This window comes from Eufriesea mexicana, unplaced genomic scaffold, assembly GCF_001483705.2.
Source record: "Eufriesea mexicana isolate 0111107269 unplaced genomic scaffold, ASM148370v2 scaffold474474812, whole genome shotgun sequence".
NCBI classification, from domain to species: domain Eukaryota; kingdom Metazoa; phylum Arthropoda; class Insecta; order Hymenoptera; family Apidae; genus Eufriesea; species Eufriesea mexicana.
In genome coordinates, this window is record NW_016907966.1 from 656,527 (window position 1) to 674,268 (window position 17,742).

The following is a 17,742-nucleotide window of genomic DNA, read 5'->3' on the forward strand; positions in this document are numbered from 1 at the left end:
CCAGTTACTGTTACACTTCTGACAAGTGTCACTATTCGAATGTGGTGAGTATTCAATTGTATCGGTGTAATCCGTCGAACAAACATAGGTTAGGTTAGGTTTGTGGACGTGTCTTCGGCGACTCGTCAGACCTGTTTGAGACAGTGTTGTAGACTGGTTTTCGGATTTCAGGTAAAATGTATGCATTAGATATGACCAGATATTTAAAAGTGACGTGATGGGGGACAGAATGTTGGAAAAATTTTGTGTGTGTCACGAGTGCATTGTCTACTCGTGAATGCAAACACATGCGACTATAGACTCTGTAGTCTGTATAAGAACTGAAGTTCTTTGGTGCATTAGGAATAATACTACTAGTGATTAAAATAATTAATATTAATAAGATTAAGAATAATAAAATAATTATAATAAAAAAATATTATTATTATTAACAGTAATATATTATGTTATTAATTAATATCCAAAAGTAGTTAATATTAATAAGTTTAGAAACAATAAAATAATGATAATAACAATAATAATATCATTATTATTAACAGTAATATATTATATTATTAATTAATAACTAAAATAATTAATATTAATAACATTAAAAACAATAATATAGTGATGACAATAATAATATTAATATTATTACTATTATTGGTAGTAACATATTATATTATTAATTAATAACCGAAATAATTAATGTTAATAACATTGAAAACAATAAAGTAATGATGATAGTAATATTATAATTATTATTATAGTAATTGTTATTAACGCTAATATATTATGTTATTATTTAATATCCAAAAAATAGTTAATATTAATAAGTTTGGAAACAATAAAATAACGATAGCAACAATATTATTATTATTATTGGCGGTAATATATTATAGTATTAATTAATAATCAAAATAATTGTTAATAATACGATTAAGAACAATAAAGTAATGATAATAAAATTCAATAATCAAATTCAAATTCAAAAAAATTCAAAAATTAGATATATGAAAAAAAAGAAAATACATCGAGGAGAATAAAATATAAAATTAATTCGAAATGCTTCTCAGTTTGATTAATATCCTATTAAACTTTCAAAGGTAGAATCTTCAGAAATATTCTGTAAACGCATGATGTAAGACTTAAGCATACCCGATCCTTAATTGTACAACGAGTAACTCGACGTTTGTAAACGTTTAGACATTGAAATAGAAGAGATACGTAGCAGTGATTAATGTTGTAAGGGAAAAAGTTATTAGAATGACATTATCGGTTGTGCAAACTATGATTCACGACGAAGAGGTGGTCGGTCATTCAATGCAGTATTGTTTGAAAAACAGAAGCTCGAGAGACAGTCAGTTGATATATACACGTATGAATTTTCTTTGTATCTACAGGCTGTTCCACGCAACTAGGCCCAGCTACAACTCAGAAACCATACAACATAGAACAAAAATTTATAAAACGAGATTAAACAGTGACGAATGGTATATACCTAACGTGGACGTGAGCCAAAACATCTCAAAAAAAAGAAAATAAAAAAAAAGGAAAATTATTCGATTTTTTATTAAACGAGATCTCATTTAAGAAATGAGAAAAATATTTTTAATACTCTAATCGTTGATTTCATTCTCTGAAGAACATTTCTAATTAATTAGAAAATTATTTGATGCCTGACTCGGTATTTTTGATATGCACACAAGTTTCCATTAAAATCAATTGGAACACCCTGTATATACCAGTATATACGGGAGAACGAGAAAATTTAAAACGACGATTAAAGTGAAGTTTTATAGGTATAGCAATCGCAGAGGATCTCGGATATTAAAAATTGTAATTTTTAAAAATATTTTTAATTGTTTTATATTTCGGTTTCGTGCATTTTGTTTCGTGCACTTTAAGTCTGCTATCGTGATGAAGGTTAGGCTCGCATGTCCTGATCACAAATTCATTTTTATTAATCAAATCCACGTCTATCGTACTTTCACCTTTCAAATAAGGCTCGAAGATATAATGCACGATTTAGAAATATTTTTACGTTTAGTATATCATTCGAAATTGTTATATAAGAAAATTTATTTTTAATATTTCGAAATATATCGTCTGATTATTTATTAATCTATCAAGGAATATCAACGCATGGAGATTATATTTAAATGTTTAAATTTTTATTTATTTAAAACACGATTGTGAAAGATAGAGAAATATTAATGAATGTATTTTAAATAAATATAAGTGGAAAATAGATCATTGATTTTCTAATTTTAATTAATTTGTTGTTAAACAGTGTTTTTGAGTACATAAATATTAAGTTGAATTAAGGAAACATATATTTTATTAGTACAGTATCAAGCAATAGATCTAAGAGACTCTGGTAAACGATCTAACTTAACCCTGTTACGGTTCTCAACATTCCTTCGAATCAACCATGCTTCAAGTTTCTTAAAGTAGTTTCCTAATCCTAAGAAAAACGAACGTTCGGTATAAAATCGGGAAAAAAGCAGTTATGCATATGAATAAGAATTTCTTTGTGCAAATATCAAAATTAGAAAATTCTTAAAAGAAGCTTTTACGAATATTTTTTAATTATTTCGAAAATTTATTAAACTCTTTTCAAGGAGATTTAAAAATTAATTATTTAATGAAATATTAAGTAATTAATTATTGTTAAGATAATATAAATTTCAATAAATCATCTCAGTTTCCAAAATTTCTATACATAAACCGAACGATTTGTAATACCTAACCTATATTACGTTATTTAATACGAAATTTCTTTAATATTTAATGCTAATTTACTATTACTTAATACTAAAACCATTATTTAAAATTAGAAATCTGCACAAAAATGAGAAAATTATCAGATTCGTTACGGTTTTTCATTACTGAACACATTATTTGAACGATTCGTAATACCTAACCTATACTGAAATACTCAACAAAATACTAACGATAGGATTAATAATTGAAACCTGACAAAATAACCTAAAAATGAACACGAAAATCATATGATGTTTTAAAATTCTTTACAATTCATGATAACTAACCTATACCAAACTACTTGACAAGATAACAATGTTAAAAGTTGTTAATTTGGAAGACAATCTATAAGCAGATAATTATTTAAGCACAGAATATTGCAGTCATTCGAGTCCTTAAACTCATAATAACTCATTTATATGCCAATTGAATGATTCGTGATACATAACCTATACTACACCTTTCCCTCGTTATATTACTATATGTGATACATATATCACATATTATTATATGTGCCAGTAATCGTGAAAATGGTCTAAGTCAAAGATCTGTAACGTACGATTTTATCAGATTTTCTGCGTTGCATTTATCCATACTGCAATGTAATAAAATTATTTTCGAGGAAATATGAAACACGAGTTCACAGCTTGGCGGCAATTAATTTTTGAATTCGAAATATATTTGAAGCGCGAAAATTTGAAATTATTTTCAACGAAATACAAAATATGAGTGCACACCTTCGCGGTAAATAATTTTTGAATTCGTAATATAGTTGAAGCGTGAAAATTTGAAATTATTTTCAACGAAATATCAAATATGAGTGCACATCTTCGCGGTAAATAATTTTTGAATTCGTAATATAGTTGAAGCGCGAAAATTTGAAATTCTTTTCAACAAAATATGAAATATAGCTTGGCGGTAATTAATTTTTGAATTCGTAATATATCTGAAGCGCGAAAATTTGAAATTCTTTTCAACGAGATATCAAACACGAATTGACATCTTCTCAATTATTAATTTTTGAACTTGTAATATATTTTTAAGCGCGAGAATTTTAAATTCTTTTCAACAAAATATGAAATATAGCTTGGCGGTAATTAATTTTTGAGTTCGCAATATATCTAAAGCGCGAAAATTTGAAATTCTTTTCAATAAAATATCAAACACGAACTGACATCTTCGTAATTATTAATTTTCGAATTTGTAATATATTTTCAAGCGCGAAAATTTGAATACTTCGAAACGAGATGTACGCATGTTACTTAGACCACTTTCATAATCACCGACACATTTTATTTCATCGTTGCTTTCTCTCGCTGCAGTATCGGTCTGTTAATCTTCCTGACATAGATTTCTAATAATAAGTAAAATCCATCGTTACATAAACACGATGACAACCATTACCAAATACCATGCAGATTTGCGAGTTTCTCCTGCGCTGGCCGAGCCGCCGCGCTTACCGGCGAACATTTTAAATCGTTTCCATGAACAATGAAAAGTAATCGATCGTCAGTGACTTTTAAAGGTTCTACTAACGTTGTGCAACATTAAACAAATTGTAAATATTAAACGACACTGACAAATAACTTCAAATTCCTTTCTTACATTTGTTTAGACATTAAAAAACCAGACTCTATCTAGTAACTTCGAAAAATTACTTTTCCATACTCCACAATTAAATTCATTTAATTTTTAATTATTTCGGTTAATAATGATTAACGAAGCATTAAACCATTGACTCCAGTTTAGAATTACTGCCTAGTGACATTTTAGATACTCCATACTTCAGATGGGAACAAATGAAATTGATCTAGGGAATTAATGGAGAAGAACAGTACACATACATGTACATAGCATGTATACAATGTATACATACAAATTTGTTTAAAGTGTTTCTTTTATTCATCTACTGTCTTCCATTTTAAAATAAAATACCTAGAATAATGGAAAATTACTAGAAAAAAAAGTTACTAGCTGAAATTTTCAAAAAATTTCAACAAAATTTTCATCGTGCATCACGCAACGAACGAGCTCTCGATCGTGGAGATTTATGATCCCTAGATCACGGGGATTCCCTAGATCACATCCGAACGTCTCGAGTCTTCTGGAGTCAAAGATGCCGACATAGAAGGATCTACGTAGATCGAGGGCAGCCGATCTGGCTGAAAGCCGTGCAGTTCCCATCGCTTAAGGAGGGGAAGATAAAAATGATCGGTGGATCGAGTGTTCGATTTCGATTTCGCTTTCACTGGTACGAACGCGACGACTGCGACGCCGTCGAACCGGGTCAAGTGCATTCAGCAACTATTACGGCTCCTATGCCACTCCGTATGTCCCTCCTGAGTGCATTCAAAGGAACTCACAAATTACGTTGTTAGTAGTCCGCGACACGCGTCACCGTGGATGGCAGAGTAGTAGCTATGGTCTGATCTGCGTCACTGATCAATGGTACGAATGACAAGTCACTCAAAACAATCAGAGGATCACGTTTCTGAATAATGCACCCAAAGAAACAAACAACAGGGATGAAGGGATCCTTCTGAGAGATTCAACAGGTGTCAATCGACTATGTAATCGTCTCACGAGTTCTGTTCCTTGGAATTAACCAATCTATAAACGATATTTGTTCATTTCGTACACGTTTCCAAGAGCCCTCTGATGATGAGACATGTCTCGAGGCTGATCTAAAGGGTTTGGTCATTAGGATCGTCCTAACAGGGGACCATATCGATGGTTAGTCGTCAATTTTGGTGAAACTTTGCAGAATTGTGAAGTAGTCCACGTTGTACAACGTTTATGTTGCAGGGATGATGGAAATAGACCCTAAAGTAGGCATAGGGAAACATACTTTGTGGAATATTTCGAGAACTATTGGAGATAGGGCAATTTTGTATAGGGATTAATTTTGCTTCTTTTAACGACGAATTTGATTGTATAAACGGATTTTAGCAGAGTCGAAGATTAACGCTGTAGTGCGTCTTCTCATGAGAGTCGTTCTCGCTATCTAGATCAGAGGTTCTTTATCGGTATTCCGTGGACCTGTCGCAAAATTGTGGAAACTGATAAGACTCTAGTCTTGGGAATCTTGATGTTTTCGATCAAAAGTGTTCCTCAGAAGATTAAGGACCACTGGAGTAGGCATTTGCAATGTACACAGTGTATTTTGAGCTAATCACAGTAATTAAGTAGAGGAGTCGGTCAAACATCTCAGTTGGACTCGTTTTGCTGAGAAATGTTGGATCTTGAGTAAAATTCAGCTCACTGAACCAAAAAGATTTTATTATATTGGTATTTCCTAAATTTTGTCTTCGATCAAAAGTGTTCTTCAGTTTTGAGGTTAGGAACCACTAGAATAGCTATTTGGAACGTAGAAAGTGTACATGTAGCAGAAATTCGAACTGATTCCAATGATCAAGTAGAGGGTCCTTTAAAGAAAGTTAGGGGAGTCGGTCAAACCTCTCAGTTGGGCTTGCTTTGCTGAGAAACGTTGAATATTGAGTAAAATTCCAGCTCAGTGGACCGAAAGGATTTTATTACAGCTCAGGAGAAACTTTATTGGCTATACTTGTGGCTTGTGATCGTGGCGAAGATGATCACAGACCTCGAAAATTGGTAGCTGGTTACCAGTTTATGAAAGTTGCTGAGAAGAAGCTTCATTGACTCTACTTATGGCTTGTGATCGTATCAAAGATGATTACAGATCTCGAAAATTGGTAGCTGGTTACCAGTTTATAAAAGTTAGCTGAGAAGAAGCTTTATTAACTCTGCTTATGGCTTGTGATCATGCTGCAGATCTCGAAAATTGATAGCTGGTTGCCAGTCTAGAAAAATTGGTCGTGTCTTTTAGTTAGACTTGGTCTGATAAGAGGCATTGAATACATGAGCAAGATTCAACTGATTGTCAACAAATAAAAGGGATGCAACATTGACTACCCATGATCGTTTAATTATATTCAATCCTATTTGATTATGCTGAACATGATTATAAGAGATCTTGAGGACTGATGGTCGGTTATGACGTTAGGGAAGCTAGACCTAGCTAACTGAGCAACATTGAATATTCGATCAAGATCCAAGGAAGATTCAACGAAGCTTGTCGTGCAGACAGTTATGTTTAATCCTATGTAGACACACTGAAAATGATTAACGATAGATCCTGGAGATTTATTACTATTATTTAGAGCTTGATTACTTAGAAATATTGGATATTCGAACGAGAAGAGGTTCTTGATCTATATCTGTTAAAGACACCATTAGCTTTGGGAGAAAATCTCTCAACAGAGATACGATTTTGAAGATTAAAATCCCTTTTCTAGGTATATAGGATGGAACACTTGGATTTTGGAACATTGTTGAACTGGTCAGATTAAAATACAACCACAAGGTTGGAAGTAATGCCTAGTACAACTGAACAGACCATCAGACTAGTCAAAACAGACTATTTAAACTTAGATTTAGGTAGAATGGAGTTGTATACAGATGTACTCACAGATGAACACTGATTTGTTACTACTGCAATAATCTTTGAGTTACATTTCCTGAGAAATATATCAATACTTGAATAAAGTTAGGTTAGGTTAAGCCCAGATAGAAGGGATGCAATATTGACTGAGAAATTGAGCTATGAATTATCAGCTGCTGAGAATTTTAGAAGAAAAGCTTGTCTCAAATGTCGAGTTTTGGTAAAGAGAATGAATTAGTAGCTATACTTAATTGTATATCTATCAACCTGTAATATGCACGTAAATATATATGTATAAACATTAAATAGATATACATAGTTACTCAATAAGAAACCTCGATAATAGCCTGAATTTGGTACATATTATTTCTTATTATCAGAAATTATTACAAACTTTTGAATAGTAACATAAATAATTCCAATTTTTTCCCAGTTAGATTATTATTATTTCCTTATCCCCCCCCTGCCCCCATAAATCATAAATATCAGTGTAATCATAAGCCTTTAAACAAAAAATTGTATAGTCTTTTTTTAAAACTACAAAGAATAATATAGGAGAAATTTATATTTCCTTTTTTACAAATTTGACCTATTTAAATGAAAAATGAGAATGTATAACAGATATCAAAAATTAGTTTAACAAAATTTTGTTAATTATACATTTTTATTTGCCAAATCGACTAGTTTTACGAAATAAGAAATAATATTTAAAAAATTCTTTAAATAAAAACTTTAACTTCAAACAAAAATTTTGACCCATGAATAGCTCATGTTATATGATTATAGTGATTAGGTTTATTGTGATTAACCTCATAAAATAATAGACAGAATATAATAACAGTCGAATATTTTTGCATAATAAATTTTCTTAAATTAAAAAATGGAGTTAATGACTTTACCCCATGAACAATTCATATGGTTAGTAGCCCATAGTAATTAACTCCATAAAATAAAAAGCAGAAATTTATTTTAAAATTAGTCAAATATCTTGGCACGATAAATTTTCTTAAATTAAAAAATGGAGTTAATCACTTTACCCCATGAACAACTTATATAGTTAGTAGTCTATAGCGATTAACACTATAAAACAAACAGCAGAAATTCACTTTAAAAATAAAAAAATAATCATCAATCGAATATCTTGGCACAATAATTTTTTAAAAATTCGAGAGGTGGAGTTAACGAATATTCATAAATTAGTTTATGGACGACTATAATTACCCTTCCATCATTTAGTATCATTCGCATGGTGTTTTTTCCATTAACGGATACTAAAACGAGCAAAGCATCGGATTAAAACGGGCGTCGCTTAATTCGAATTTTTCCCTCCTCCATTTTCCTCGACTTCCGCGAAATCCCGTCGGCCGCGGCCATTCGCTGCCAGAAAAATGGCGGCCGGCGGGAATTGGCGAGAATTTAAAATTCACCGAATGTCGCGTCGGGGGCGATCGCGCTGAAAAGCGGCGCTTTATTAAAAATTCTTGCCTATTAGCTCCGCTATGACTGCGAAGTCTGTCGAGAGCATTGAAAGGAACTCACAAATTACATTATTAGTACCCTCGGACATGCGTCACCATCCACATCGGCGCGGACCATGAACGTTGGCCAATTTGTACGTCATCGATGAATGCCACTTTTGTACCTTTTTACGACACTTTTTCGTCGTTCACAAACTTCTGTCATACGTGTACCGTACAAGTGCCGAATTAACCGTGACATCGTGCGAAACAGAGAATTTGACGGTTGGCAATTTGAAAAATGAAGATGGACGAACTCGAACGGTCGTTCAGCGTCGTTTGCTCGACTTTGGAGAAATATTGCACGATTTGCATAATTCTACGTATATTTCACGTCGCTGAAAATACGATTGCATTCAACGTAATTTTCTGCTCACGTTTATTTCGTTTAGGGGGGCGACCGTTTTGGGATATGAGCACTTAAGCGAGAGTTAAGCTGAGATTTTTTATTTTGTCCAGTTAACTTATAGGTTAGGGCTGTTGGTGAACGAGGAATTTGGATGCTTTATTTTTGGAACGATTGAATTGAGACAAGCAGTTTGTATCGGTAGTGTTGTGATGATTGTTATAATTGTTAATTAGTATTTGTTGGTTAGTTAGTGCATAATGTATATGCAATCTTCGAAATATAATAATATTTTATTGTAAATTGGTATTTGAATAATCAAATAATCAAAATGTCAAATTAATAATAGAAAATAATCAAATAATCAAACGAGGCCGAAGAATTTTTACCCTAAACTTTGAATTATAATACTTACATTGAAATTGTATATAATCGAGAAATCTTTTTTGGGAATATTTTAAAAAATATCCTTATTAATTAATTAATGAATAAATGAATAATATATATAACTTTCGAAGTATAATAATATTTTATCGTAAATTGGTATTTGAATAATCAAATAATCAGGCGAGAGAATTTTTACCCTAATCATAGAATTATAATACTTACATTGAAATTGTAAATAATCAAGAAATCTTTCTTCGGAAATATTTTTAAAAATATCCTTGTTAGTTAGTTAGTAAATAAATCTATAATATATATAAACTTCGAAGTATAATAATATTTTATTGCAAAGCGGTATTTGAATAATCAAATGATTAGGCTTATAATTTTTAAATAAACTAAACGTAGAATTATAATACTTAAATTGCAATTGCAAATGATCGAATTGACAGAACAGAAATTTGAGAAATATTTTTTGGGGAATATTTTAAAAAATATCCTTGATTTAAAACTGTAAGAAATAATAAAAAATAAATAAAAAATAATAGGAAAAATTAAAGTTACTATTATCAATCTTATTTCTTATTAAGCTAGTGAGATTAATTCCAAGCAAATTTACTATGTTTTGGAATTATTAATCTAAGAATTACTATAAGTTAATAAAATGTCAAAACATGAATCGTTAATCTTATTTGATCTGCAAAAAATATTAATTTATATTTTGATTAATTTTTAGTATCCCTTGTCAGAAAGATATAAAAAAGAAATTTTAGTCAGAAATTAATAAAAATTAATTCAATGGTGTTTCAAAAGAACCATTTAAAATAATTTTTGTCGATGGCATTATATAGACTTTGATCAGCTATCGATTTATATTATTGTATTTTATTTTGCAAAATGTCAGAGAATGACTGAAAATAATTCTACAAAATATTACAACAATTACCTATAAAATTACTATTTATGAGAAAGATTTGGTAATTTCACTAGATCGCAGACTTTTAATTCTAGTGAAATTCTAGACTAAATTATTAATGTTATAAGTTGCAAAAGAATAAAAATAAATTTATATTATTTTAGATCTTTTAATGTCTTTCGTCAATATTACTAGACAATGTTACTAGACAATAAATGACATTACACGCGAGATACTATTACATCTCACAAAACCATGAACGAGAACCAGAAACAATTTCCCAAGTTTTCTAACCCTCGTTACTTAAAATGTCACAACATACATAAATATCTGCAACTGCATTCCTATTTTAATTAAATTAATTAAATTAATTTTTCCAAACGCAATAACTGCAAAACCAATAATTTTACCGAATTTAGTATTTCTAGTAACATAAAAATTACCATAAAAATATTAATCGTATAATAACAAATTAGCTGCAAAATCAAATATTTCAGTTCCAATAATTTTTCCAAATTTGGTATTTCTAGTATTAGATTTTACTTCCTGCTAACTCAACGAATCATCACCATAAAAATAATAATCACGTAACAACAAATTACCAAGTTCAAAAATTATTAAATTCTATTTCTAGTATCTCAAAAGTAATAATCATACAAATTAGGTGCAAAATCAAAAATTTCGATCCCAATAATTTTTCCAAATTTGGTATTTCTAGTATCAGATTTTACTTCCTGCTAACTCAATGAATCATCACCATAGAAATAATAATCACGTAACAACAAATTACCAAATCCAAAAATTATTAAATTCTATTTCTAGTATCTCAAAAGTAATAATCATACAAATTAGGTACAAAATCAAAAATTTTGATCCCAATAATTTTGTCAAATTTGGTACCCCTATTACCAAATTTTACCCCCTGGTAATACAACGAATCATCACCATAAAAATAATAATAACGTAACAACAAATTACCAAATTCAAAAATTATTAAATTCTATCTCTAGTATCGTGAGAATAATAATCGCACAACAACAAATTATCAAATTCGAAAATTATTAAACTCCATTTGCCAAATCGCCGAAATACCGATTCACAGGAAATCCCGATAATCCCAAATTTTCGTGGCAAAAATTACCATTTTTTCAGCTGAATCTTCGCAGAACCTCAACTCGGCACGATAACACGAAAGAGGAAGTAGCAACATCACCAGCCAATAAACAGACTATGCCTATTCATACCACACTCGACCATCCACATACACTCTCGCAATACTCGCCTCTTCATTCACCTAACTATACCAACAACAATTACCCCGAGCAAAATGAACAACTTACGTTCGTCCACCATTCAATACCAGGAAGAAGAGGCATCAAGCAATTCGACGTCCACGAATTCTCGGCCAGCCACGAGGACGGCCTACTTTCCAATTTAAAAAAAAAAAAAAAAAAAAAAAAAATTAAAGAAATTTTTTTAAATAAAAATTCAATTTTTCGAGTCCTCTACTCTTCTTGAGATCCAGCTCCCCTCAACACGGACAAACTTTTCTCCTCTGCGAAAAAATTCTTCTTCTACCGATCTCACAGACGAGTTCGACGAGATCGGTGAAACCGGAAGCTGTTACTTTCGTCGAAACGTCGAGGCACACGGGTTCAGTATGTGTACATATCCGGTATCGGTAACGGGCTCGAAATCGCGGTTGCCAGACCCTGGAGGAGTGACGATCGCCGATGGGTCCGTTCTGCGCGCCGTCGAGCGCACTACTGCCAGGCCCGATCCTCGGTGGCAATGCACCGGCGCGAAAATACACGTATTCTAATCCGCCAATCGGACCTAAGACCGTGACCGCGACGGGCCGCGCCGATTCGCATGTTCATTGATAGCAGCGTGCCCGATAAGGAACCGGTGCCGATGTACTCCGTAAGATTCCGTGGAATTCCAGCGGGATGCACTTTCCTCGATATACCGATTTCCATTCGACGCCATCGTGAGGATTTCGTTGCACCTGTCGCCATATATCATGTATACTATTTTTCTTTAAGTTTTCCTTTGGATTTTTCTTTAGATTCTTGTGCAGATTTTTCTGTAGATTTTTGTATAAATTTTTCTCTTTCATCAATGTTTTTCTGGAATTGCATCTGCAATGGCGACATGTTTCACGTTAATGGGGTTTTATTTTCTTCCTCCGTTGATTTTTTCCTTTTGATCGTTTGATAATTTTGTAGAATTATGGTTGCACCTGTCGTTACGTGTTGTATGTACGTGGTGTTTTTCTTTACTGTCTTACACTTTTTATGATTTTGTAAAATTGCGATTGCACCTGCCCCGATATGTTGTTTATGGTGGTTTATTTATTTCTGCTTTGATAGATGATTTTGAAAAATCATGGTCGCACCTGTCGGTGTATCTTGTGTAAAGTGGTCTTTGTCCTTTTTGCCGTTGTTAATTCTTTTGTGCCTTTTTTTCTTGGTATTTTTGTAAATTGATTGCGAGTAAGTGGGTAATTTGGGGATTTGAATTTTGGAAGTGATAATTTGTGATTTTTATTATTTTGCAAATTTTGGGGCGAGTGATGCAGGATTTTGAAATTTTCGAGTAAGTATTTGTTGAGTTTAGGAATTTTTATATTTTGAACCGTGTAAATAACGTTAAAGAGTTTTGGAGTGTACTTGATTTTTTTTCTGTCAATTCTTTTATGCCCTCTTTTTGGTATTTTTGGAAATTGATGATGAGTAAGTGGGTAATTTGGAGATTTGAATTTTTTAAGTGATAATTTGTAATTTTTCTTATTTTGGAAATTTTGGTGCAAGCGATATAGAATTTTGAAATTTTCGAGAAAGTATTTATGGAGTTTTGGAATTTTTAAATTTTGAAATAATCAGTTCGAAATTTTTTACTTCTACAATAAAAAAATTACAAATTTAGCACCTCCAGAATAAATAATATGAGACATTGAAATTTTCGACTAAAATGATTTTAAATAAGGAATTTGAGTTTTTAAAGTTTTAGAATCTACATCTTATAATTTTAATATTTTTTATAGTTACCCAATGATTTTCTATTTCTAAAATAAACAAGTTCTTATTTTTTTCAATTTTACGTATATTCGTATCTCCCTGGAATTTTGAAATATCTGATATTATATAAAATTACATAACATTATATATATATAAGTGGAGAAATCAAAAATTCATAATCTAAAAATAGATTTTTATGTTTTAAGATAGTGAAGTATTAAAAACTTTCAAGTTTGGATATTATTAAAAAATTAGAAGAATTTAAAGAATTCAAATGTAATTCATGTAAGTATATATACATTCAACTACCTTATAAAAAAGTGCATAATAAACAAAATTATCAGAACGACTCACAATGACTCTATAGCTTTGTTATTCGCAGTAAGAATGTAAATATTTTAGCCAGAAACTACTAAAACCGATTCAGAAAAAGAACTCACTAGAGAACACCTTTTTCAAGTGGAATTTCTAGAATGCAGATTCTTTTATGTATTGGACACTTTTTCGGTAAATTAACGGCCAATAATTTTCTATCACTAAAATTAACATAATAACACCTTTGTGGGATATAAATATTAAAACTAAACATTTTTAAAAATTGTCATATTGAAAATTTCGTTATTATAAAATTATAAGGAATCAATATATTATAAATCATTAAATAAATTTAATACGAAAATATTAAAGAATATTTAATAATTCTATATTTTAAAAGCATTTTTAAAACTAAAATTATATTGAAAAATATAGATAAAAAATATATAATATATTCTAACCTTTAACTTACAAACCAGATATATACAGTAAATCGACAATTTGGTAATTTTTGTTTTAATATTTCCACGTCGTTTCACCTCGTTCTTCATATATGGGAGCCGGAAATCAAATTGAAATTAATCATCCATCCTTATCATGTAACGACATTACCATGCTGCAAGGTTATCTACCTGTTTTATCTTAGTAGCTCGCAGTAGAGTTAGCAGATTTCTGCAACTTTTCATCTCAACAGGTGTAGTGAATCCTTGACACACATTATTATGCCGTTATTAAGGTAGGATAAGCACATAGTATAGCGAATTTGAAACGGATGGATTCGCCATTAATGGTGATCCGTTGCGAAGGATTAACATATAACAGGTTAGCGACTTCTTATTTGCTTTCTTTCTTTAACTGATTCCAATGAGAATGGTATCTCTCACTTCTTTCCATTTCATTGAACTATTTACTTCGTAAGTCAAACTATTCACATAAATCATCGAGAAAATATTTGTAAAAGAATTAGTTTATTCTTTTAAATTTATCTTTATTGTTAGGCAGGCGATAGCATTCCTTATTTTTCTCGAAGTAACCACTGATATCAGTGATCATATTCCATAAGTACAGCGAACCCCATGTTTTTCTACTCTATCGGCTTATTTAAATATACGATAACTGAAAATTAGTCTGTCTAGTCACTTTCTTGAATCTTCCAGAACATTGTAGGATGATGGATTGGTGGCCCTGTTTACTTGTAAAAGTAGGACGTTGCGAAATTGGCTTCTAGGGATATTATAAGCATCCTTTTCTCATATAATCGTTGATTGATTATACACTTATCGGAGAATAGTTATTTGAAAGATATATACTAAATAGAATCATCGATAAAAATATTTCAACACAATTTATAATCATTAGAAAATAATCAATCACATTGTACGAATTATAAAATAATTCTATTATTATATGTTCAAGAAGTAAGATTTTGTTTTATTACACCGAATGAAAACTATTTTACACATTTAAATTGACCATGGAAGAATTATAAACTAAAATGAATAAAAATGTAAATAATTGTAAAAGATAGGAACACATGTGATTGACATTTTCATGATTTAATTAAGTTAAAGAAATTCCATTATGATTAAACGTCTATATAAAAAAAATAACGAGTACGGCAGGGAGATTATATATTACTGAGTGAGAGATAAACATACAGGAATTATTAAAGTATTCTTTATTATAAAAATGTAGAAACAGAATTCCATACACTTATCTCTTAAGTCTTGATTAATCATGCAATAAACATAACGTCAACTGCTAATATCATTTTCTAATAAAACCTTTATCTGCAAAACTGAATGACAATATAAAAAGTCATGTGCAGTATTTTCTTTTTTTTTTAAATGCACATGAAATATTCTAAATAATAAACATAATACTAAAAAGTAATTAAATTTTTTTTGTAATATCTGGTTTTTAAATATTTAACTGCTATCAAGAATCTTAAAAAAGTACTCCACCTGTATCAAATTAATGAATATATGTACAGATTATATATATATTTATATTATATTTAATTATATATATAAAAATTAAATATAAAGATAAATGTATTAATTTAGTTTACCTCTAAGATTCCATCTTCTGGTAAATCAGAACAGTGTAGAGCATTTTGTACTTGAGTTTTACCATATTTTGCTCTAAGAGTATCTGGTCTGACTTGTCGTGCAATATCCTATATAAGTAGTATGTTAAGTATGTTAAATAGTAAGAAATGCAGAGATTAAGAAACTCACTGTTTGTACTTACTGGATCCATAGGACCACACAATTTCCTAAATTCTCCTTGAACATCATATTTCTCATCTTTATGTTTTATTTCCATAACAATGCATGGTCCTGATTGTAGTTCTCCTACCATTGCCTGGAGACAAGATTACTATTATTTCTTAAGAAACAAATTCATTTTTTATAATTAAGATATATTGTTCTATTCTGTATGTACCGCATAATCAGGAAGAACACCCTTATACACCTCCAAAAATTCTTCTGCATCAAATGGGTTAACACAAAATTGTTGTACAGCAGAAATGGTATAACCAGCTTTTTGTATCTGATCAATAATTTCTCCTATATTAATGAATTATAAAGTAATAGAATAGTATTTATTTAAAAAATTATTTATTATCTTAACTATGAACTTCTGTACCAGTTAATTTAGCTTGAACAGCATGTGGCTTAATAATACAGCAAGTACAGTTTTCTAATGTTGCTGTGTTTGGTGGTCCTGTTTTGCCAGATTTTGGATCAGGGAAAAAGAATTTCAATTCCTAAAAAATGTAATATAAAAGATACCAAATATGTATCAATTTAATGTAGATAATAGATAATAAAACAAACTCTTTCCGCTGCTTCCTCATTTTCTGAACCATGTACTGCATTGTGAATATTATCTGTGCCATAACATGCTCTGAGTGAGGATGGTTCTTTTGCAGTAGCTTCCTTACTATCTTCTGGTCCCATCACTTCTTGCCAACGTGCAATTGCATGATCACCCAATAATTCTAAAGCTACAATAGGACCCGAAGTGAGATAATTTACCAAATACCTAATCAAAAATGCAAAAAGTAATATTTATACTACAAACTTAAAGATATATTTAATATTAAAACATAACTTACGCTACATTGGTTTCACCTGTATCTCCATAAAATTCTGTTGCCTGTTCTTTTGATAATTTAACCATTTTGATATTTGCAATATGAAAGTTAGAGGAAACTATATGTTTTAATATTTCTCCTAATTTATCAACGACATTAGGTTTTACTATTGCAAATGTCCTAAATAACAAAAAAATATGTTGCAAAACATTAACAAAATCAGAGACAATAATATCAGAAGTAATGAGGTACTTTTGCATTTTTGTTTGCAGTTTTGTTCGTGTGACACAATCTGCATAATCTGTTATTCTTATACTCCGTGAAAATATTGTTACAGTTGCTCCTACATAAAAATCTTTGGCCTGAATTCCTTCGCATTTTGTTCTTCTTAAAAATGTTTTTCTAGCTTTTATATCAAACTGAAAGTCAGGAAATATAATTGAAATTCTGGTTTCAAAAATGTTAACGCAATAAAATTATCGTAAACGTACCAATTCAACCGTATTATCAAACGGATAATAATACAGATAAAATTTTTTCAAAATACTAGCTATTTTATCATACCATTCAGCTTCAAAAATATACTTTTCGTTGTGGTCCACTGACATAATTTCAATTGAGTTTATTTACACTATTATAACAAGTCGTAACGTAAACTTTTTTAATCAAGTGAGGTTATATTTTAAACACATCACTATATTTGCAACAAAATCATTCGCACAATATAATATATTGAGACTTATATATGTTTCTATAGACACCGTTGTCATATAATTTTCTAATGTATATGTTTCTATAACAACGTCACGATAGTTATTAGCTAATTACTTTCCTGCTATGTAAACAAATATATATATATTATGCTGTACTATACAAGATCTATTGATTCTTTTCCTGTTACACCTTACAACGAGAATACAAATCCTTCGGGTCA

General features: G+C 30.4%; 2 protein-coding genes across 3 annotated transcripts in view; both read right to left on the reverse strand.

Annotated features, from left to right (window-relative positions):
- Positions 1-11,796, reverse strand: part of LOC108548817 (major facilitator superfamily domain-containing protein 6) — a 60,134-nt gene extending 48,338 nt beyond the window's left edge. The window contains exon 1 of the mRNA XM_017901941.1: positions 11,711-11,796. The gene's annotated coding sequence lies outside the window, so the exon portion shown is untranslated. The remainder of the gene's footprint in view (positions 1-11,710) is intronic.
- Positions 11,797-15,618: 3,822 nt separating this feature from the next.
- nmdyn-D7 (nucleoside diphosphate kinase homolog 7) lies at positions 15,619-17,416 on the reverse strand. Of its 2 annotated transcripts, none has more exons than XM_017902554.1 (9): positions 17,300-17,416; positions 17,061-17,227; positions 16,830-16,988; positions 16,549-16,756; positions 16,358-16,478; positions 16,154-16,278; positions 15,959-16,072; positions 15,777-15,884; positions 15,619-15,669 (listed from the first exon to the last, which is right to left on the reverse strand). In XM_017902554.1, the coding sequence occupies exons 1-9, from the start codon at positions 17,414-17,416 to the stop codon at positions 15,634-15,636; spliced, it is 1,155 nt and encodes a 384-aa protein (XP_017758043.1). In that variant the 3' UTR covers positions 15,619-15,633. The 2 variants fall into 2 exon arrangements, with proteins under 2 accessions (XP_017758043.1, XP_017758036.1); XM_017902547.1 differs by having other exon boundaries at positions 17,373-17,406.
- Between the last annotated feature and the right edge of the window lie 326 nt (positions 17,417-17,742).